Genomic DNA, 22,454 nt, shown 5'->3' on the forward strand with positions numbered 1-22,454 from the left:
AAACATGTGACTTGTGACTTTAGTGGTTAAATTGTAATCAAGTTCCAAGAACATTTTGTGTGCAAGAAAATGTGGAAAAAAGCAGCCATGTCCAAAATAGTAACTGTTGAAGAATAGTTGCCGTTTTTTGTCTCTGTATTCTTTTAATTTGCATTCAGCAGAAGAGGCTCAAACAGGGTTGGAACAAGTAGAGGATGAGTAAATAACAGAATTGTGATTTTTGTGAACTGCCCCTTTATTGCTTCTGTAAGTAAAGGTAAATTAAATATTATTACTGAAGATATTGCTAAACAATGGCAGGAAACGTTGACCACAGATAATAAGAGACAACAATTTATGTGGAAAAAAGGAAACTATATAGGCCTATGAAGATGTAGAAATAGAAAAGAAGAGGTCATAATTATGAGGATGAGATTTGGACTCAGATATTAATATGAAAGTAATGTGTTAGACATATACAAATCATCATAAAGTGGATTTAAAAAGTTAAGATGATATTTAGATTTAAGGTTTGTGTGTGAGAGAGCAGATATAGTGTAAAGTGAAAACTATGGGAGAAATGTACCAATAAGTCATGACTGCACCTGGAAGTGGCAAAAAAGCTAAACAAAAAAGACTTTTATTTTGGCGTCGCGTGTGACGTCATCAGGCGGCGCCGCTTCAGCGCTGTAATTTAACAGGAGAAAGGTTTGTTTGAAAACGTTTACACAGATATAAACCGATTAAAAGTTAAGGTTCAAAAGTTTTAGGGTTTTATACGATGCTATATTATGTTCCTGCTTTTGGAAATATTATTTTAACCCTTTATACAACTATTATAGTATTTTTGTAGTACTATTTATTCTCAGTAACCGAAGGCTGTTGTTTGAATTAACAGAGAAGTGTGTAATAAGTGTTTTAATGAAACGTTTCACCTGATTTCTTTTTTGTTAATTACTCTCATATAAAGAAAACATTGAAGCAAGTGTTGAATAGAAGTTATTTTGTTTCTGTTCATTGATTTATTAATTTTAAACAGGATTAAGTGTCCAAACGCAAAGAAAAACTCCTGCTGAAGCGACTGATCTCCACACTGTTATAAAGATGGCGTTTATTAAAGAGGAGTGTGAAGATGTGAAGATTGAAGAAACATTCACAGTCAAACGGGAAGATCTGCTGGAACAAACAGGTTAATTTTCATTCTTAAACACCAACTCAGTCATTTGATCCTCATTCAGATATATTTTAATAATAAGAATACTAAATTAAATCCATCTTGCAGCCCTGAGTGTGCTGCCTTGTTCTCCTAAACGCACATAAGCATTCATTAAAAGACAGGAATGAGCTTGTTTTTTTTTTTTTTTTTTTACTTGTTCTCGTGTTTTTTGTCATTCATTTTATGTATTATTAGTCCCCATTTTCTCTACCTTATCAAGTTTATTGCTTTTCTTGTTCTCCTGCTGTTGGTAAAGCATCCTTGAGCACTGGCAATATATAAAATAGACAAAAACAATAATTTAAAAAAGTTTAACTGAGCTGAAAATATTTGACCTACAGTATTCTCATAGAAGATATCTGCTATTACAGTGATAGTGTTGGCTTAGTACTTTCCATTTGCATATGTCACGTTGATCACAATTCCCTTTTTTCATCAACTTCTTTATGGGTGTAATTTTTGTTACTAGTTCTCACAGATAGTGTCTAAGTTAGAATTTTATCATTATTATAATAACTAAATATCAGGGCTATTGGGTTTAACAGGGTTTCCGTGGGGTCTTAAATTCTAAAATCTAAATTTTAGGCCATAAAAAGTCTTTAAATTTTTTATTCAAAAAGGCCATTTTAACTCTATCATAATGGTTTAATTATTTTTCTTACAATAACATTTGTTTAAATGTGCTTCATGTGTTTACTGCTCAGGACACTGACCTGGAAAGTTTGTTGTGGATAGATTTAGCTTATTATAGTTTTTAAAACTTTTAAAACATTTGTTCATTTTTTTATTTTAAAGAGAGTTTATTTTGGAAAACAGTGTGTGGATACAAGTAAAGCTTGCTTGTTTTTACACAATATTTAAAATATTTTGCTAAGAAATGTGTAAATATTGTATTATTAAATGTTTTAAATGATTATTATTTTTTGATAGGGCAAACAAAAATAATTTTCACCTGGGCCATTTGAAAAAATTCTTTAGTCTTTAGCCCTTTATGAGTCTAAAAATTCAATCATAACTATCTTAAAAATATGTCTTTAAAAGTCTTACATTTTGCTTGGTGAAACCTGAAAGACCCTGGTTAAAAGTATGTCAAAAAATGTTAATTTCTCTTTGTTTGCCAAATTGTGTATTGTGGCAAAAATTGTAAATAAGAGCAATTGCACACTGGATAATTGTTTTCTTTGGTGTCAAACCAGTAAAATTGGTTTTGCCCCATTAAGTTGTTTAAATAATGTTTTATCACAAAAGGATTACTGTATTTGGAAAATGGAGCTCATCAATACTTTTATCAGATCTTAAAACACACAGACATAAAGAATCAGCTTATGCCTCTAAACTTTGATGAGTTTTTTTCCCCTACAGTGCATGCTGGGAACTATATATGAATGTTTTATGATTGTCTTAACATGCTCTGCAGCCAAAAAATAAAAAATCTCTAACCACTGTTGAGATAGATATGCTGATTATTGATGTCTGTGTCTCTAAAGTGATTCAGATGCTCAATGTGTTTTAATATAACACCACAGCTGAGGTCCATTCTCTTGAAAAACACTGAATTTGGTTTCTGATAGGATAAACCATCAATTACACATAATTTGGACAGTAATACATAATCTCTTATTGTTCTTTTCAAGAGTAAGAATCAATACATGGTCAGTCAACCTGATCATATTTGCTCACTATACACTTGTCATGGCAAGCAAAGAAATTGAACATTAAATTTCATCAAAGAGTCCAAGTAAATCAACCACTTTTCTCCACGAAGGTGAAATCAGGGGAAAAAAATAAGTTTTTTTTTTTTTTTGTAAAATGTAAATAACTAAAACAGTTCATTCTGAATAAATCTCATATGGACTTCTGTTTCTCCTTATTAACAGCAGGTGTTCATCATCAGTGCTCAATCAACACTTAATTAACCCCATCATTGTCTCATTAACTTTAACTCTGCTGCTGAGTAAATTTTTCTCTATTTAGAGAGGGAGCAAATATTCTCTGAACTGAGTAAATTTTACTCTGAGGATTTTCCTGTGAATTAATAAATCGGTTGATGGAAAGTCATGATGCACATAACTTTTGAAATAAAGGCATAAAAACATGCGCATAACTGAGTTGGATAAACTTTTTATTCAATAAAAAAGCTAAACCTACCTAAACTACTCAAGCACTTTTGCTGAACAAATTCCAGTATGAACATTGAAAAAAGGTTTGTTATATGAGATCATATGATATGGCAGCTCGATTATGGGAAAAATTATAATCAAGATTATTTTGGTCATAATTGTAATCACAATTATTCAAAACAATTATCAGTTGAAGTCAAAATTATTCACCCTCCAGTACAATTTTTTTGTATAAAAATCTTTCCCAAATGATGTTTAACAAATTCAGGAATTTTTCACAGTATTTCATATAACATTTTTTTTCTTCTGGAGAAAGGCTTATTTGTTTTATTTCAGCTAGATTAAAAGCAGTTTTTAATATTTTAAAACCTATTTTGAACGTCAATATTATGAGCCCCCTTAAGCAATATATATTTTTGATTGTCTGCAGAAGAAACTACTGTTATACAAGGACTTGCCTTAATACCCTAATTAAGCCTTTGAATGTCACTTTAAGCTGAATGCATGTATCTTGAAAAACATCTAGTAAAATAAAATGTACTGTCATCATAGCAAAGATAAAAGGAATCTGTTATTAGAGATGAGTTATTAAATCTTTTATGTTTAAAAATAGGTTGAAAATAAATCTTTACATTAAACGGAAATTGGTCGGAAAGGGTCGCTAATAATTCAGAAGGGCTAATAATTCGGATTTTATCTGTATATATGCACAGTTATTTTCCTCCTTGTAAATGAGGAAAGGAAAATAAATGTAATAGAATAAAAATATGAAACAAACTTTAAGCATCTTCACTGTAAGAAAAAAACTTCAGCTACAAAAGTCCTGCAGTCAAGAGCAGTGAGGCATTTTCTCAGGCGGCAGCAGGAATATCGCACGCTGTCACTTTAGGAAAAGTGCTGCTCTGATATGGTTTCTCTTTCGCGTGTCTTTTGATTCTCAGCTTGTTTGTTTATTACACAAATGAGGGTTAATATGAATAATCACTAAACACCACGCTCTGACACAAATGTGCATGTATTTGACCATTAAAGCGCTCGCATTAAGATGGCGTTAGATGTGTGTGCTCTGCTCGTCTCTGAGGCTAAGCACGTACACACACAGAAGCATGCGGTCTCGATTGTGCATTTTTAAAATATGAATGATTTGAACGTACATCAATAAATGATGCTCATCCTATGCTGCAAACGTTACATTACAGCACATTCTTTTAGTCATTTTCACGTGGAACTGAGCTTTGCAGAGCAAAAAATGTGTACAACTGGAAAGGGGGCTGTATATGATGCAATAATCATTTATCTCGATTAATGTATTTTCATAATCATAGTAAGCTAAAATCAAAATTGGATTTTTTCATCATATGATGATGAAAATGAGTGTGAATGGACATCCTTGATTCATTGGATAGAAACGCGGATTTATTCACATATTTTTTATGCAATATTCCAGTTTTGCAAATAAGTCACACAAAGAAGTCATGTACGAGAATGGCTTGTCCTTCTTTAATGAATAATGAGCTTTAATTCACAGACCTTCGACAGGTACTGTAACTAGAATAATGGGGTCATTACTCATTCTAAAAACTATATTTAGCACTGCTTACATTCTTATTATTCAAATATGTTATATTCAGTCAACTTTTCCACAACACACATATTGAACAACAAATTAACACGGTTCATAGCTACAGACATACTCACACCCCATAAAGAAAAATAAATTAAATAAATCAATCAATCAAAATATATAAAACAAATTAGGGATAAACTCTCACTTAGGATATAATAACCCCTGAGCGTTCAATGTAGGATAGGAAAGGCTGCCAAACCTCATAAAAGTTTTTTTTGTAGAGCCTCAGATGGTGTAATTAAAGTGCTCGAGTTTAAGATGTAATAACACTTGTAATATCTAATGTTTGTTTGATGGCGGGTTTGTTTTATTGCACCTGAGAAGAATCTGGCGTTTGGCCAATAAAGAAGAATAGTCAAGGATTTCTACGTGATTAAATGACAGGTACATTCTTCTGGCACTATACCAAAAATTGAGGTCAAAGGATTAGGATTAATATTTTTATTACATTTAAATGAAAATTATCTAAAAATATTGGTCCAAAATCTATGTAATCTAGGGCATCCGCAGAACATATGATCTGCTGGCTCCAAACCACATCTGGAGCAAGATGAATCTGACCCTGGATACATTTTTGCCAGCTAGTTCCCAGATAGGTGAAGCCTATAAAGCACCTTAAACTGAAGAACACCATGTCTAATACATACAGAAGATGAGTGTACCAGTTCTATGGCATATTGCCAGGCTGTATCTGATATTTCAAATCCCTGTTAGTCTTCCCATTTTTGCTTTATATGATTTAGGGAATGGGAGGCAGTTCTTTGGATCTCTTCATATAACATGGACATCATACCCCTTTGATATGGGTTTATATTTACCAATTCATCTATCCAGCATGCTTCTGGTTGGTTCAGTGAAGGAGAGAAGTCTTTTTTTTAACAAAACTACGGACCCCAAGGTACCTAAAAAAATTTGACTGGGTAATCTCAATGTCTGTTCTTAACTGTTGAAATGAGATAAATATGCCATCTTTAACAGGCCCTTAACAAAGTTAACTCCCTTCCTAGACCATCATTGGAATGCTGAATCTATAAGAGAGGGAGGGAATAACGGATTTAACAAAATGGGAGCAGAAGGCAATGCTTGTTTATTATTAAAGTGAGGTCTGAATTGTGACCATTTTCTGAGTGATCCATTAATAACTGGGTTTTTTGTAGAATTTTGTTTACTCACTGGAATCGAAGCACAAAGTAGTGAACATAAAGACACTGGATTAGACGTGTGCTGTTCCATCAGTAGCCAAAGTGGGGCCTTATCATTACAAATGTTGGAAAGCCAGAACAGTGTTTCTATAATCAGTTTGTATATATTGGCCGTCCAATAATAGGATATATGCCGAAGCATGCTAATAGGACTTTTAATTTGCCAGAAACCTGGGTTAAGCTCTTCCGGTAAACTGTATGCCAATGTAAAACACTGTATTTTTAATGGCTATGCCATACATAAATTGTTTCGATGAAGTGTATTTTTTTTTGCTTGTAGCAAGGATGAACACAAAAATCTTTTAACAGAGGGCTGTTCAAAGCCTAAAAAATACACACATTGTTGAAAACCCTGCGAATCCAGACCTTATCTATTAATGATTAAGCATGGACATTTAAAGGACTAGTTATCCTTGCGCTTATGCGTCCACAACTTTACATTATAGAAAATGTGTGCAGTGTACGTTACCTTATGGAGTCACTCTCTTGGCATTGCATATTGGGGATGCATAAAACCCTGGTATGTGCGATTCTTTCTTATTCAAAAGTCCTGTCCTTAATCCGCTGGTCAGGTAATCAAAATGTCGGCAACTTGATGTTTAACTATGGGTGGGTCGCGGGTAGATAAGATCAATAGCCATAATTACTCTCATTTTAAAAATCACGCGACCATCATCTCACAATGTTTAATAATAAACAATCCTATTTTTTATTAAAACAAAAGGGATTTAGCACTGACCAGCCAATTGCAGAGAAACAAGCAACCATTGCGGCAACTGTAGCTAGGACTTTTTCCAAAGCTCAGCTCTTCTTTTTTGCACTTGATTATAATTACTTGATTAAATACAGCACTGAAATTAACAGGCATAAATGTTTTTGAGCGAAAAAGTCTATTTGTAGGATATCTGTAAATGCAATCAGAGCCAAAGTTGTGTTGCCTAATAATTATATAAATTCTAATAAAATGAAAGCCAAAATAAACAATTCATTGCATTTTTCGTTTGATAAAAATATACAGAAACGAAAAAAACAAAAAACAACGGATATCTAGTTTGTATTATTGTGCTTTAATATAAATAAAAATATGCTTAGTCCATTTAAGCTTAACGGCTATATATGCCGCCAATAGACAAGCCTTTAAAAAAATTATTATTTCACTGTGTACTGGATTATTACTGATATTTTACAATAAAAACTAAATGTAGCATGTCTCCCTGTCATTAAAAACATGCAATTCATAACACACTAGAGCTGTTGGCCTATATGCAGTGTGTAATCTTTCAGGGTGGTGTTGGTTACTGCACACCACCTTATTAAACTCCCATACCTCTGAGGGAGATTGTTACCCGGTTTTAAAAATAAAAGGCATTTTAAAATAAGAACAAGTAACAAATAAGTCCCGTGGACTTTAGCACCTGTTATCTTACCAGTGCATGTAGAGTGTATAGCGCTCTTGTAGCGCATCTCATGTGCCAGTTGGTGTGAGAGAGAGTGCGTGCGTAAAGAGCTCAAAGCCGACATATAACCAAAAGCAAGATCATATTGTTATAAATATTCCATTAACAATACTTATCGAAATTTTTATACATTTACATGGTGTTTATTGAGATTGTGTGATCTGTATAGGCTGTCTGATCTATACAGAAGCCAGCCTGATTTCATCCGATCAGCGCGGTTCAAACGAAGATCAGTGGTTTTTACGTGCTTTGGTGGTTTGGCAGGTTTTTACATCCTTCATACATGTTGAGAGATCGAGTTAATCGACTTGATAAGGGAATATGTCTTGACAATCCACAAAGACGTGACTTAGTAAAGCGTGGAGTCATGTAGGATTTTACTTGTTGCATTAGTCTGAAAGTAAATCGCTTCGTCAGGCAGTGGTGGAGTAGAGTATTTGCACCAGCTATTCGATGCATGCCCACAACTTTATGCATTGGGTTAAATTAGGCTGTCCAGTCTTTGTGTTCTGTCCGTCACTACCAGACTTAAAACCCAGACAGACAGTCAGGTAATAGAGAGTGAACCAAATCGCACTGGTGCAATTATAATGCATCTAATGTTTATATATATATATATATATATATATATATATATATATATATATATATATATATATATATATATATATATATATATATATATATATAATTAAAAAAAATCTCGATATAATTCAAAATTAAATTGTCTTACAACGTAAATTCGAATTAATCTAAAAAATCGCTTAGCCTTAGGAACAACACTAGCTCGGCATATACCCTATAGTAAAATAAATTTGGCATTGCCAATCCACCCTCTTCCTTCTTTCCAAGAATTCCTTTCTTATGTGAGGAAATTTCTTATCCAAGAGAAATGTAGAAATACAATTATTCAACGCCTTGAAAAATGACTTGAGATTAAAAACAGGCACGGTCTAAAATAGAAACAGAAATCTTGGTAGTATTGTCATTTTAATGGAATTGATCTTCCCAGCCAAAGATAAAGAAAGAGTTGACCACCGCGTCATGTCTCGTTTAGCTTTGTCTGAAGTTGTTTTAAAATTGAACTTATTAAAAATTGAAATTATTATTGAACAAATCCTTATATTTAAATGTCACACTCACTCCCAGATATACCAATGTATCAAGACTTACTGAAAATGGAAAGGATTGGAAGGACATTTGCTGTGCTCTATCATTGATGGCAGGGCCGGAGTGGGACTCCTTTTCAGCCCTGGAGTTTCAAGCCTCACACCGGCCCACCTCAGTTCACGACTGACTATATTAAAACAAGGTCATTTCCAATGCAGTTTATAATTACACTATCACATCTTTTTTTGAGAAAACAGCTGCTTTATAGCTTCAAATGTTCAACAACCCTAACAGTATTATATGTCTTAACAATAATAAAAAAATAATAATAACATACTCAGACGAGGATCAAACCCGGATTGGCAGCGTCATAATCTAACGTGCTATCCACTGTACCACAACAGTTGTATGTTGTAGAGTGACTCATCTGAGTTATATCATCATTAACCTGCAGGCTGGTTATATATATAAAGAGCAGAGCTGTGGTAAAATAATGAAAAAGAAGACTGTGATCAAGTAAATAAATAAATTAATTTAAAAAGTGTGGCTGCTAAAAGCAACAGATTCTGGAGCTAGGGACACCGGCCCTCGCGGCCAAAAACGAACCGGCCATCCGGAAATTCTCCCGGTCCTCCCGATTAGCCAATCCGGGCCTGATTGATAGGGAAAAGGAGACACTTTGCTAGATTGACTTTATCCGGAAACATTTCCAAATTCTGAAATGATTGTAAAAGCTTTTGGAATACAAGTATCTGGACTTGACAGAAAAAGATGATGATCATCCGCATATAGCAGGAGCTTATGTTCTTGTCCCTCTCTGAAAATTCATTGCAAGCCATCTGAGTTCCTTAATACAGTTGCAAGAGGTTCGATGGCAATGTCAAAGAGCAGAGGGGACAGAGGGCAGCCCTGTCTCATTCCCCTAGAGAGTGGAAAGCATTTAGAAATTATGTTATTTGTTTGAATGGATGCTTGGGGCCTGGAATATAACATTTTAACCCAGGAACAGAATCCAGGGCCAAAGCCAGATTTTTTAAGCGTTGTAAATGAATAGATATACTCTATTCTTTTAAATGCCTTATGGACATATAAAAAAAAATGTTGTTATTTTTAGTTATTGGTATTATTTTTAGGTGAATAAATAATATTTAATAAGTGACAAAGGTTGTAAGATAATTGTCTCCCAACTATAAAACCAGTTTGATCTGACAGATTTTTCTTTCTCATGACAATTTTAGTTTCTCATGACAATCTAATTGCCAGCACTTCAGCCATGATCGCAGCAGAGTTAGCTGATCAAACGATAAGATAAGGGGAGTGAATCCGAGAAGAGATTCAGCACTACCTTGCACAACAGGGGTGTAAGCTTGGCAAAGAAATTTCTCATAAAACTCGACTGGGAAGCCATCAGGGCCTGGTGCTTTTCCAGTATTCAATTTTTTGATTGCATTTTTGATTTCAGACGGTGTTATAGTTCCTTTAATGCCAACTTATCTGAATTGTTGAGGGATGGTAATTCTGAATAATTAAAAAAGCTCTTAATTTGTTCAGTTTCGTTTACCTCAGATAACTGCAAAGAGTTTCATAGAAGCTTTTAAATTGATCATCAATTCCCTGTTGATCAGTAATAATACTGCATAATCCTTACTAACTGCTGCTATGAAACCAGCTGCTGAGGATTGTTTCAGTTGGTAACACAATAACCTGCCAGCTCATTTCCCATGTTCATAATGAATCTAGCATGATTTTACGTGGAGATCCTCTGCATTTTTATCTGTTAAGGAGTCATATTCTGCTAGCAGAATAAGTCTTTCTAATGGAGCTTTTCGGAAGGTGATGTTTAGGGGAGCTGATCGATTGTATTAATTTTATTCATAATCTCTGTAAACTGTTTTGACTTTCTTTTATATGCACTAGCTTAAAATGAAATAATCTGTCCTCTTATATATGCTTTGAGTACCTCATAGGATGCGATAACTTATCTCTGGGGATTTATTTGTCTCAAAGAAGAAATCAATTTGAGGATCAATAAATTTTACAAAATTGTTGTCTGCCAAGAGTCTCGAGTTAAACCGCCATGTACGTTGGGGGATTACAGTGCCTGGAAAACAGCTTTAGTGAGACTGAACAATGGTCTAAATTAACAATACTACCATAATCTACTTCTGACATTAGGGGAAGTAACTGTTTGTCCAGGAGAAAATGGTCAATCCTGGAACAAGTTTGGTGCACTGGTAAATAGAAGGAAATTTGCTTGGAAGATTAATATTTAAATCTCCAGGGCCCGGTTTTTCAAAAGTAATCCACTAGGATTTTGGATAAGGGATTGGATCAAATCTTGAAAATGGGTTTTTCAAAAGAAAAAAACGGATTACCTGATCGGATTAGATCACGTAATCTAATCTTCGTTTTGATCTGGATCAAACCTTTACTTTGGGTTTTTCAGACCTTTTTTGTAGGATTTGGATCACTTTGATCCAAAAACCTGGATTAAACTGATCCCATTAGAAGAGTGGATTTAGTGTGGATTTTATGCCCAAAATGTAATGAAAACTTTAAAAATGTATTAAATAATACTATTTTTGGATCATGCAGTATCTTACGAGATATACTATTTATTCATAAGGTTTTAATTTTATTTTTTCATCTGTCAGGCTATAGTGATTATTGGCTTTATCATATAGGCTATCAGTATAGGCCTACAGCAAACAGCTGTCAAAATTGACCAGAAACAATACACTTTATTCTGTCACTAATTGATATATATATATATATATATATATATATATATATATATATATATATATATATATATATATATATATATATACACATTACAATGGAAAATATTTTTGTTTTTAGAATATTTATTAGTGATGCATGCAATGACTACCGAATAACAAAAAATGCAAAGAATGGCAATCGCTGATTTTTTTAAATCACTTTCAACAATTGCAAAAAGAGACTGAAAGGGCAGAAGCACAGCTTCGTCTGGCAGAGAAACAACTGACTCTAACCAAACTGCAGCAAACCAAGGCCAATGACTTGAGATTCACCTCCTAAAGGCTACGCTCAGACAAGCTACTCTCTCCATATCAGATGAGGAAGTCTGAAATTATTGTGGAGTTTTTGACATTAAGTCTTTTTTTGATTTACATCTATATTTGAAACTTATTATAAATATCCTCAATGTACAGTGTTGTAGGTCTCAGATGAGTGAACTGCTGAAATAGGATGGGGTGGGGTTTTTCTTGTTTTTATTATTTATTATTATTATTATTTTAATAATTATTAAATTATTTTTAGTTTTCATTTCAAATAAAAATAAAGTTATATTGGCCCCACGCTGGCTATTCTACTTGTCGCTCTTTACATATCTATAGTTCTACATTGTGATGTCCTATCCTGTTTGAGCACTGGTTATCCAGATTTAGTGATCCTGAAAAGTTCCTATCCGGATCAGATCGATCCAATCCGATGTTGTTTTGAAAAACTGGCTCAAAAAGTAAGCTGGATTACGTGATTAAGGATCACAAAAACAGAATTACTAAATCCGGATAAATTTTATCCAGATTAAACGTTTTGAAAAACCGACCCAAGAGTCACATACAAAATATGCCTGAAGGAAGGAGTTGATAAATTGTGCTTGCCAACTTTATGTATTACTCGAAGAGCTAGAGCGGTCCAAAATAGGGTGCAAAACACAATTTAAATCGCCTCCTAAAATTAAATTGTGTGTAAAGACTAGGCAAAATTGAAAATAAATCACTGAAAAATTTTACATTGTCCCAATTAGGAGCATACACATTGGCCAGGACCACAGACATGTTAAAAGTTTAGATTATATATTTGCCATTTTTATCCAACACATTTGACTCCATAACAAACTACTTTCTTATGTGTGAGTACAGCAACATCCCTACTTTTACTATTGAAGTTAGAATAATATATCTTTGTGTATAGCCTCCTCTATTAAGTTTAGAATAGTCTTTTTTCAACAGATGTGTCTACTGTAAATATACAATATCAAATTTTAACTAATTAAGATATGCGAACACCTTGTTTCATTTCACTGGGTGATTTAGCCCCTGCACATTCCAACTGGTAAAGTTTGTCTTTACTCCATCCATTTTATGGAGGGCTGTCGAAAACATTTATCAGGAGTATCCGAAAGGTCTGTGGGTTTTGTATGTAGGGGGATGTGTGGGGGAGAGAAAGGAGAGGGAAAAAGAAGAAAAAAAGGGCTGATTGTAAATACACTTATAAACACGAAACAAGACAATATTGAAACCTTGCGTGTAAACTTGCACACACTTCCAGCTACTCCCACTCTTAACTAGCTTACCATGTGGGACCTCACATTCAAAACAATTTGCACAGTTCTTGATGTTTTACTACAAAGCTACCCTATTATTGACTAAATATACTTAAGAACTAGAAATAACAACAATAAACATGCAATAGTGGTAATTTAAAAGTTAACCGTAGAGTGACATTAACATTTGTATTGTCTTTGACAGCCCAGTGTACTGGCGTGATTGCCTTCATTTCAATAGCTTTCTTCAAAATATTCTCTTTTTTGGAAAAGTAGTGGCATTTAATTACGAAGGTGCGTGGCGGTTCCTTGTCGTCCACTGGTTTGCTGCGTAGAGTGCGGTGTGCCCGGTCCAGAAGTAAAGTCTTCTCCAGGTTCAGGGTATCTTTCAGGAAGCCGCCTACAAATTCCGTCACGCGTCTGCTGTGTTTCCATCTTTCTTTAACTCCCGTAATGTGGAGATTTGAGCGGCGAGACCTTTGCTTAAGATCTTCAATTCAGTCCCTCTGCAGAGCCAGCTCCTTTTACACGATACTAAACTCTTTTTTCAGGGTAGTAAGAGAGTCGGAGTATCCACCCAACACAGACTCCAGACCAGTCACTCGCTCTTCCGCTGCTTCCACTCTGGCGTTAATGTGCTCCACAGCATTGCATAACTCTGCCCGAAGCTGGTCAGTTTAATTCCAAAGTTCATTTGACTGTGCAATGGCCTTTTCTTCAATTTAAGCAATCAAATCGCCCTTTAGTGAATCAATAGCTTGACGGACCGCGTCGTTATCACTCGCCGGAGCTTTCTTAAGCCTGGTTTATACTTCTGCGTCAGGAGACCGGCGTAACCCACGGCGCATGCAACGCGCGTAGCTGTGCATTTATACTTCTGCGCGCTGTCTCTGTTAGTCTGCATTAACACTTCCGAAACGCTAGTTGGCAGTGAGGTGTAAATGTTTCTCTGTGTCTAGTTTCTTCTCTGGTTTTTTGCGTTTCCTGAACACTTCCGGGATGTAAAAGTGGCTCAAACTCGCTCATTTTGAGGCAGGAACCGGCGGACGTGCAACAACTTTAACTATGAGGTAAACACAAAACAAAACTTTCCATCCGGAGCTCCTTCACAGGACTCCACAGCTTGTAAACAATCGCTCGCGCCATTCGCGCGGCTCTCGGTCCCGCCCAGACTCGTCAACGCTACCAAGCCGACCAATCACAGAGCTTACGCTACGCGTCGTTGCGACGTGTAGTTACATTTGTTGAGAGGTGCACGTCAGTGACGGCCACGGCGAAGGGCTATGCGTCAGCGCCGTAGCATACGCCGGCGTTTGACGCAGAAGTATAAATCAGCCTTTAGATACAGCTTGCTCTTCAGGGTTAGCATTAGCATAAAGGCTAGTAGCGGATTTAGCCTCCCTACAGTTGCTTCGGTTTACGCTCAGAACAGCTAGACTCCGACACTTATAAACACTTATTTTCCAGTATAGGTAGGTTTAAGGTAATAGTATTTAGGATGAAAGCAATATAAAACGAAATTAAGTTTCACATGAGGACCTCAGCAGTTTGCGTCTTTACATGGCGCAGCTCTAACTGGAAGTCCAAACAAACAATATAACAACAATCACAATGAAAAACAAAACACTTAGCACTTATAACTCAAATGAAAGTGAAAGGAAAAAACGCAAATGATTCAGGCCAGCAGATTTGTCACATTTGAAAATGGGGAAAAAATAATGAATAATATTAGTACAAGGAAAAACAAAACAGGAGAAATAAAATGAGAATTTGGGGAAAGAAAAAAAAAAACCTTTTGCTTCTAACCCATGAAGTTAAGGGGACAATGGAAATGCGAGGGGAATGGTGAATGTGGAGGTTTGGATGTGAAGGTTAAGGGCGTCTACGACCCCAGCCGCTGAGTAGGCTACTGACTTCATGCCAGTGAGATGAATCGGTAAGATGATTTTGTTCCAGACACACTGCTCTGAACTCTTTGGTGATGCACTCATTCACAGACATCACAAGCACTTCAGTAACAAGACACAGTGTTTCTCACACCCAGTCGTTAAGTTTTTCACTGCTCGTCTCAACCCGGTTTCTCTACTCGTTTCCCCGCACTGCAACATTTCAGTTAACTTCTCTTTATTACGCACACCACATAATGCTGTTCTCTTTAACTCTCCTCCTCTTCCTTTATTCTCTGACCCATTTCCTCTTTGCCATCCCATGGGTGGAGACCAATTAAACAATGTTGACTGTCGTCAAAGAAAACACCAACAATCATAAATGCATGATTATATACTGTCATGGCTTTGCAATCCTTAAAATTTTGTTATAATCGAGGCCAATGGAAAAAAAACAGCCATGAATATAAAGAAAAGGGAGTAAATTTGCCCAGAGTGTGGTGATTTTTTTTATATTTCAAAGTATTTTCCCAGAAAATGTCAAAATAAGATGTCTCCAAATATCAGTCCGTTTGCTGAAACTCAGAGAAAGTTTTGGCCAAATTAAGCCTCAAAATCACCCTAGAATGGATGAAAATAACCCAACAGCACACAAGGGGAAAAGTGCACATTCCAGCCTTTATGCAGATGCTGTACAGATATGTCTCATGTCTGCGAGGCAAATATTCAGCTGTTTGGTCAGCTGTTACCCCAGAACGTTTTTTCTGATGCATTAACCAGTCAGGCACAGAATTAACAAGTATTCTCTGTCTGCTTAACACATTAAAAAAAAAACATTTTGTTGTAATTGTAAATATTTACGAATAAAAATAGGCCATTTACAGCTTTCAAATCTGTCTAATTAACATGACCGAAATGACTTTTATGATTAATTATGTCAGGAAGTCTGAAAACTGTTTCAATTTACTATAACTTCTATGTTAAGTGGCTTTGACATAATTTACATAGTAAAAGCACTAGATAAATAAAGATGAATTGAATTGATTCTGCTGAAATGTGTACATGTTAATGGACCAAGCAAAATATGATTTGATTTATTCCAAATTTAATGTGCATCAAAATTACAGTGTGTGTAGCCAATGTTTCCAGTGTCTTTTCACTTTTCAGCTTTTGATGAGAATTTTAAGACTTAATGTGTGAGGGAGCCGTAGGTGAAGACATGGAGGCGGATTGAATCCAAAAGCTGGAGGTTTATTAAACAAACAACTAGCATCAAACAAAGGCAGAATCGTGATCATGAACCGGGCAACAACAAGCAAACAAAAAGGCAGTCCGAAAAGGCAAACAAGGCAGAGTCCAAAATCCAAAAACAGTGGTCAAAAAGAGCAGGCAAAAAGGTCATAACACAATGGCAGAAATAGCAGTAGGAAAACGCTTAGTAGGCAGTGAAACTGGCAATACTTCACAATGAACACACAAAAGCAGTAGCTGCGTCCCAAATCGCATACTTATGCACTATTCTACGCCATTTTGTAGTATAAATAGTGTAAGTAGTGTGTTCACGCTGAAAAGTCTAAAAATAATAAGTGCACTTTAATTACCCGGATGATGCACTCATTCAGCCGCTAAAACGAAGTGTGTAATGATGGACACTTCACACACTCAACTACCGCAGGTTTGCTTACGTAGCGGAAGGGGCGGAGCTATCGGGCACACATGTTGAATAACTTTATTTATTTTGGATGGTGAAAGCAAAGTGTGATTATAATGTGATTATATAGTGATTATAGCGCCTCCCGATGGTGAATGCGGTCATACTCACGGCAGGTATTATCTGATAACTCGGTCGTTTATTTCACTGATTTGGTGACCGTCAAACGTCATTAGAGAAACGGTTTGAATTTGTGCTTAGTAAAACAACATTAGTGTGCCATTTGGGACGCCACTACATACATATACTATCCTGTTGAGTGTGTAATTGCATAAGTACATAGTGCATGAGTGCATAGTGTATAGTGTGCCATTTGGGACGCAGCTAGTGTGCTTAAATATGGTGGCTACCAGGAAGTACCACAGAGGAAGTACCCAGTCAATATTCGGGAGAGAGCTCCCTCTGGTGGGCGGATGAATGGTAAGCTGCCATATTCGTTACAGAATCCCCCCCTCTATTAACACCTCCTGGTGTTCTTCTCATAGGTCTACCCCTTGGACGTGGTGCAGGGCGATCTGAATGTCGCTGGTGAAAAGGCAGGGAAATGACAACGTTTTTGTAAGGCAATTGTTAATACAGTAAGTTGACCACTGAGTGAGTTCACCATGGTTCCATGAAATGATAGGATCATGAACGGCCAACCAAGAATGGCCCAATATCATTTGGTACTTGCATGAAGGGACTACATAGAAGGTGATGGCTTCTTTGTGAAATAGTCCAATTTGGAGAGACACTGGTGCAGTGGTAGCAGTAATTCCAGAACCAATAGGGCTATTGTCTATTGTGGTTATGTTGATTACTGGGACACAGGGAGTTGTAGGAATCTTGAGTTTGTCCGTGAGTTCTTGATTGATGATGTTAACCACTGATCCAGAGTCTACTAATGCTGAAATACATTGAACAGCAGTATCAAATTCAATTCTGCATTCCAAAAGAAAATTTTGGCGATGGGAAATTTCAGTGGTACTCACATGATATTGTGGAGCATGGCTCTTCTTGGTCTTGAGAGGGCATGCAGCATTTTGGTGATTTTCACCTCCACAATAGTAGCATAGATTCTCCCGCTGCCGTCGTTCTCTCTCGTTGGAGGAGATGCGGGTAGAGGCAATCTGCATGGGTTCTGGGGCATCATGACTTGTCATGGCAGGTTCAGATTTGATTTGTAAAACCCGGCGTGAGCGTGGAGTGTTGCGCATAAGATTGTCTATTTTAATGGCTAAAGTGATAAGCTCATTAAAAGACAGATCAACTGCTTTGCATGCTAATTCAGCTTGTAATTGTGCATTCAGTCCTCGTTTAAATACAGCCTTGAGAGCCACATCATTCCAACCGCTTTGTGCAGCTAGTGTTCGAAAGTCAATAGCATAATCTGCAGCAGTGCGGTTTCCCTGTTTGAGATCTAGTAATTGTTCAGAAATGTCTTGTCCTCCTTCAGGATAACCAAAAACTTCATTGAGTTGAGAAATAAAATGGTTAAACGAAGACTGTACATGTAAATCACTCTCCCAAACAGCTGAGGCCCAGTCTAAAGCTCGTCCGGTTAATAAGGACATCATTACAGCACATTTCTTAGTATCATGAGTATAGGTTTTAGGCTGACTAGTAAAAAAGACTTTACATTGACGAATGAAGCCACGACAAAGTTCTGGCGAACCATCAAATTTATCAGGTAATGCTAGTCTTACCGGTGAGCTTTGAGGAGCAGGGAGAGAATGGATGAACTGTGTGAGACGGTCGTTGGCCTCCTTTAGATGCATCAACTGTTCCTGATACCCAGATAGCATTTCGCTTTTATAATTGAAAGCTGCTTGTAAATTAGAAACCTCCGCTGGATTGATGTTAGGCGAAGTATTCTGTGAGGGAGCCGTAGGTGAAGACATGGAGGCGGATTGAATCCAAAAGCTGGAGGTTTATTAAACAAACAACTAGCATCAAACAAAGGCAGAATCGTGATCATGAACCAGGCAACAACAAGCAAACAAAAAGGCAGTCCGAAAAGGCAAACAAGGCAGAGTCCAAAATCCAAAAACAGTGGTCAAAAAGAGCAGGCAAAAAGGTCATAACACAATGGCAGAAATAGCAGTAGGAAAACGCTTAGTAGGCAGTGAAACTGGCAATACTTCGCAATGAACACACAAAAGCAGTGTGCTTAAATATGGTGGCTACCAGGAAGTACCACAGAGGAAGTACCCAGTCAATATTCGGGAGAGAGCTCCCTCTGGTGGGCGGATGAATGGTAAGCTGCCATATTCGTTACATAATGAAAACTAATGTTTTATTTATTTATTTCAGACCTAATTAAAGAGAATGAGGAGAGTAAAGAGAAGGAACATCTTGTCAAAATTGAGGAAAAAACTCATTTACAGACTGATGGTATTTTAAAAAGGAGAGACAAGAATCATTTTACCTGCACTCAGTGTGGGAAGAGTTTCACCCAATCATCATCCCTTAATCAACACACGAGGATCCACACTGGAGAGAAACCATTCACATGCACTGATTGTGGGAAGAGATTCAGCAGATCATGGCACCTTAATCAACACACAAGGATCCACACTGGAGAGAAACCATTCACATGCACTGATTGTGGGAAGAGTTTCAGCAGATCATGGCAGCTTAATCAACACATGATGATCCACACTGGTGAGAAACCATTCACATGCATTCAGTGTGGGAAGAGTTTCTGCCGATCATCGTCCCTTAATCTACACATGAGGATCCACACTGGAGAGAAACCATTCACATGCACTCAGTGTGGGAAGAGTTTCAGCCAATCATCAAACCTTAATAAACACATGAAGACCCACACTGGTGTGAAACCATTTACATGCACTCAGTGTGGGAAGAGTTTCAGCCAATCATCAGACCTTAAACAACACATGATGATCCACACTGGAGAGAAACCATTTACATGCACTCAGTGTGGGAAGAGTTTCAGCCGCTCATCACACCTAAATGAACACACAATGATCCACATCAGAGAGAAACCATTCACATGCACTCAGTGTGGGAAGCGTTTCAGCCTATCATCATCCCTTAATCTACACACGAGGATTCACACTGGAGAGAAACCATTCACATGCAGTCAGTGTAGGAAGAGTTTCAGCCAATCATCAAACCTTAAAAAACACATGAGGATCCACACTGGAGAGAAACCATTTAGATGCACTCAGTGTGGGAAGAGTTTCAGCCAATCATCACACCTTAATAAACACATGATGAGCCACACCATTCAGAGTAACCATTCACTTGCACTTAAGCCGCGGTAACACTGGACTTTTCTCCCCATAGACATCCATTCACAGCAAATTCATTGGTGTTAAATTTCAAGTGTTGTGGTAATTCAGAGTAAAGTGTTAAAATTTTAGAGTTAGATAAAGGTAAAATAACCCTCTCAGCTTTAGAAGCTGATTTGCCTCCTTGTCATACAGAGTAACATGTATCTATCTTGTATTTAGGTAGATAAACCCTTGTATTTGATAAACTAATCAGAGTGTCTGATCTCGCCCTACACCCTCATTCACCTGGCCCTTAAATTAGTCTATTAGTTTAGTCCACTAGGTTTAAGCAAAACCGCAGGTTTGCTTACGTAGTGGAAGGGGCGGAGTTATCGGACGCACATGTTGAATAACTTTATTTATTTTGGATGATGAAAGCAAAATTCTCCTACGAGAGTGATTATAGTGCCTCCCGAATGTTACGGCAGGTATAATTTGATAGTTCGGTTGTTTATTTCACTGATTTGGCAAGCGTCAAACATCATCAGGGAAACGGTTTGAATTTCCATTTAGTAAAAAAAACATTAGTGTGCCATTTGGGATAACACTACATACATATACTATCCTGTTGAGTGTGTAAGTGCATAGTGCATGAGTGTACAGCGTGCCTTTAACACGCAGCTACAGACATCAAGAATCAGGATATGAACCTCAACCGTGGTTGCTAAAAAGAAAAAAAGCTGCATAGTTCATGCCGCAATGCATGCTGGGTGCCAGCATAGTACAAAGCTCCCAGCATGCATTGCAGCATAAATAAATTATGCAGCTTTATGTTTTTACAATGGGAGACAGATCTTTTAGCTCTATGGCTCCAAGGCTATGGAACTCACTTCCAGTAGATCTTAGGAGCAGTGATAGTCTTCACAATTTTAAATAAAGTCTAAAGAATTATCTTTTTAAGCAGGTTTTTACTTAACATTTTTTATCATGTTTTTATTATGTTCTTTTATATTTGCTATTGCGTTTTAACTTGTTTGGTCAATGATTGTTTTTAGTAATGTTTATTTTTTTTGTTTGACTACTGATGCTTATTGTAAGGCGACCTTGGGTGTCTAGAAAGGCGCCATCTACAAATAAAATTAATTATTATTCCAATCTCTTTCTTTTCCTTTATTTTGTTTTGTTTTTGGGAGGTAATGTTTCAGTAGTGTTTGGTTTTATTCTGGGTTGTTTTTTTTAATTGATTTTTATTTATCTTTTATCACATTCTCATTGTGAATGGTGTTTTTAAACCTGTTAATAAGTCATCAGTTGTTGGAGCTTCAATGGTTTAAATTATGTATATTATGTATGTCTTACACATAATTAATATGATACTGAATCGGAAAACAAGCAGGAGAAGATGGCTTTGATATCATAAATAATCTCTTCAGACTGACATATAATTTTTCTTTTGGCTTTCTATGCTATATGTATAACTAGTATGATTAACACTAAAGTCTATAGCAGCTAAAATAAAATATATTTTATAGCAAGAAGTTGAAGAGCCTGACTAAAGCAGACTCTGTCCTCCATCATGGTGACTTCAAATGAACAACAGAAATTTCATTAAGAGCTTTTGTTCACATGACAGAAATCAAGTCAAAGGTCAGTAATAGGTGAAGCTCCATGATAAGTTGTTTAATGTGATGAGTTGTTTTAAAGATGTTGAAAAATAACATTTTTTATTGTGTAATTAGTTTTATTTTTATTGATCATTAGTTTATTTGGAGTTCTTTTTTTCTCTGTTGATTTCATCTTTGGTTTTGGCTGTAATTTGTGTTTTTCTTTCCAGTGATTCCGCTGTTAACAGTTGTTCATCAATAATTCTCAATCCTCCTTTAATTAGACACTTTATTGTCTCATTAACTTCATTACTGAGTGTTCAGCCCTCTGTAGTGAGGACACTAGTGAGGATTCTGCTCTGGGATTTAAGGCTTAAGTGTGTTTGAATGAAAAATAAAGACTATGGGATTTGTTTTTAACAGAAATATTCTGGAAACTGAATTTACGAATGTAAAATGTTGAAAACAGCAGATTACTGGCAACCACAGCTGCTAGTATTTTGACATACATTTAACAGATATTTTACACAATAATTTTGCTAATTAACACTCTGAGTGTTAAAAATTTTAACACTTTCAAAAGTGTTATTTTAACACTTTTATAGTGATTCCCATATAAACATTGAGAGAGTGTTAATTTTAACTCTAAGGTAGTTAAATCTACCAAATCTAAAATTTGCAGTGTGAGTTCGATAAAAAAATACAGACTGTGGAATGTTTTTTTAACAGAAGAATTCTGTAAAATGAATTTATGAATGTTAAAAACAGCAGATTACTGGCAACCACTACTGCTGGTATTTTTGCGTAAAATCAAAAAATGAAAAAAACAAAAAAAGAAAAAAAACAGCAAAACGTTTTTTGTGTTCTAAGTCCAAGATGAACTGAGAGTATTTGATGTTATACTGCATTTTCTTTTGTTTAAAGGTAACTGTAGTTACTAATGCAGTCAAAATCTGTTTGCTAGTTGCAATCACACATGAACATATTATTGCATCTAAAGACTTTACAT

General features: G+C 36.1%; 1 protein-coding gene and 2 long non-coding RNA genes across 6 annotated transcripts in view; 1 reads left to right on the forward strand and 2 right to left on the reverse strand.

The window, feature by feature from the left end:
• The window catches only part of LOC141381913 (uncharacterized), a 560,761-nt gene that overhangs the window by 352,230 nt on the left and 186,077 nt on the right, over positions 1 to 22,454 (reverse strand). The window lies entirely within an intron of this gene.
• On the forward strand, positions 645 to 20,996 carry LOC141381818 (uncharacterized). 4 transcript variants are annotated; one of them, XR_012402607.1, is made up of 4 exons: positions 645 to 881; positions 1,019 to 1,168; positions 18,916 to 20,594; positions 20,638 to 20,996. XR_012402607.1 is itself a non-coding variant. In XM_073948775.1 (3 exons), the coding sequence occupies exons 2-3, from the start codon at positions 1,084 to 1,086 to the stop codon at positions 19,890 to 19,892; spliced, it is 1,062 nt and encodes a 353-aa protein (XP_073804876.1). In that variant the 5' UTR covers positions 645 to 881; positions 1,019 to 1,083; the 3' UTR covers positions 19,893 to 20,996. The 4 variants fall into 4 exon arrangements, 2 of the variants coding, with proteins under 2 accessions (XP_073804876.1, XP_073804875.1); XR_012402606.1 differs by having other exon boundaries at positions 645 to 687; XM_073948775.1 differs by having other exon boundaries at positions 18,916 to 20,996.
• Positions 16,143 to 18,748, reverse strand: LOC137491072 (uncharacterized). The gene is made up of 2 exons (XR_011011077.2): positions 17,595 to 18,748; positions 16,143 to 17,509 (listed from the first exon to the last, which is right to left on the reverse strand). It is a non-coding gene; the product is annotated as an uncharacterized lncRNA (long non-coding RNA).

This window comes from Danio rerio, chromosome 4 (assembly GCF_049306965.1).
Source record: "Danio rerio strain Tuebingen ecotype United States chromosome 4, GRCz12tu, whole genome shotgun sequence".
In the NCBI taxonomy this organism is placed as follows: domain Eukaryota; kingdom Metazoa; phylum Chordata; class Actinopteri; order Cypriniformes; family Danionidae; genus Danio; species Danio rerio.

Coding starts and splice junctions, on each gene's coding strand:
- LOC141381818 (XM_073948775.1), top strand. CDS start 1,084: ATGGCGTTTATTAAAGAGGAGTGTGAAGATGTGAAGATTGAAGAAACA. Junction 1,169..18,915: donor AGATCTGCTGGAACAAACAG/GTTAATTTTCAT, acceptor TATTTATTTCAG/ACCTAATTAAAGAGAATGAG.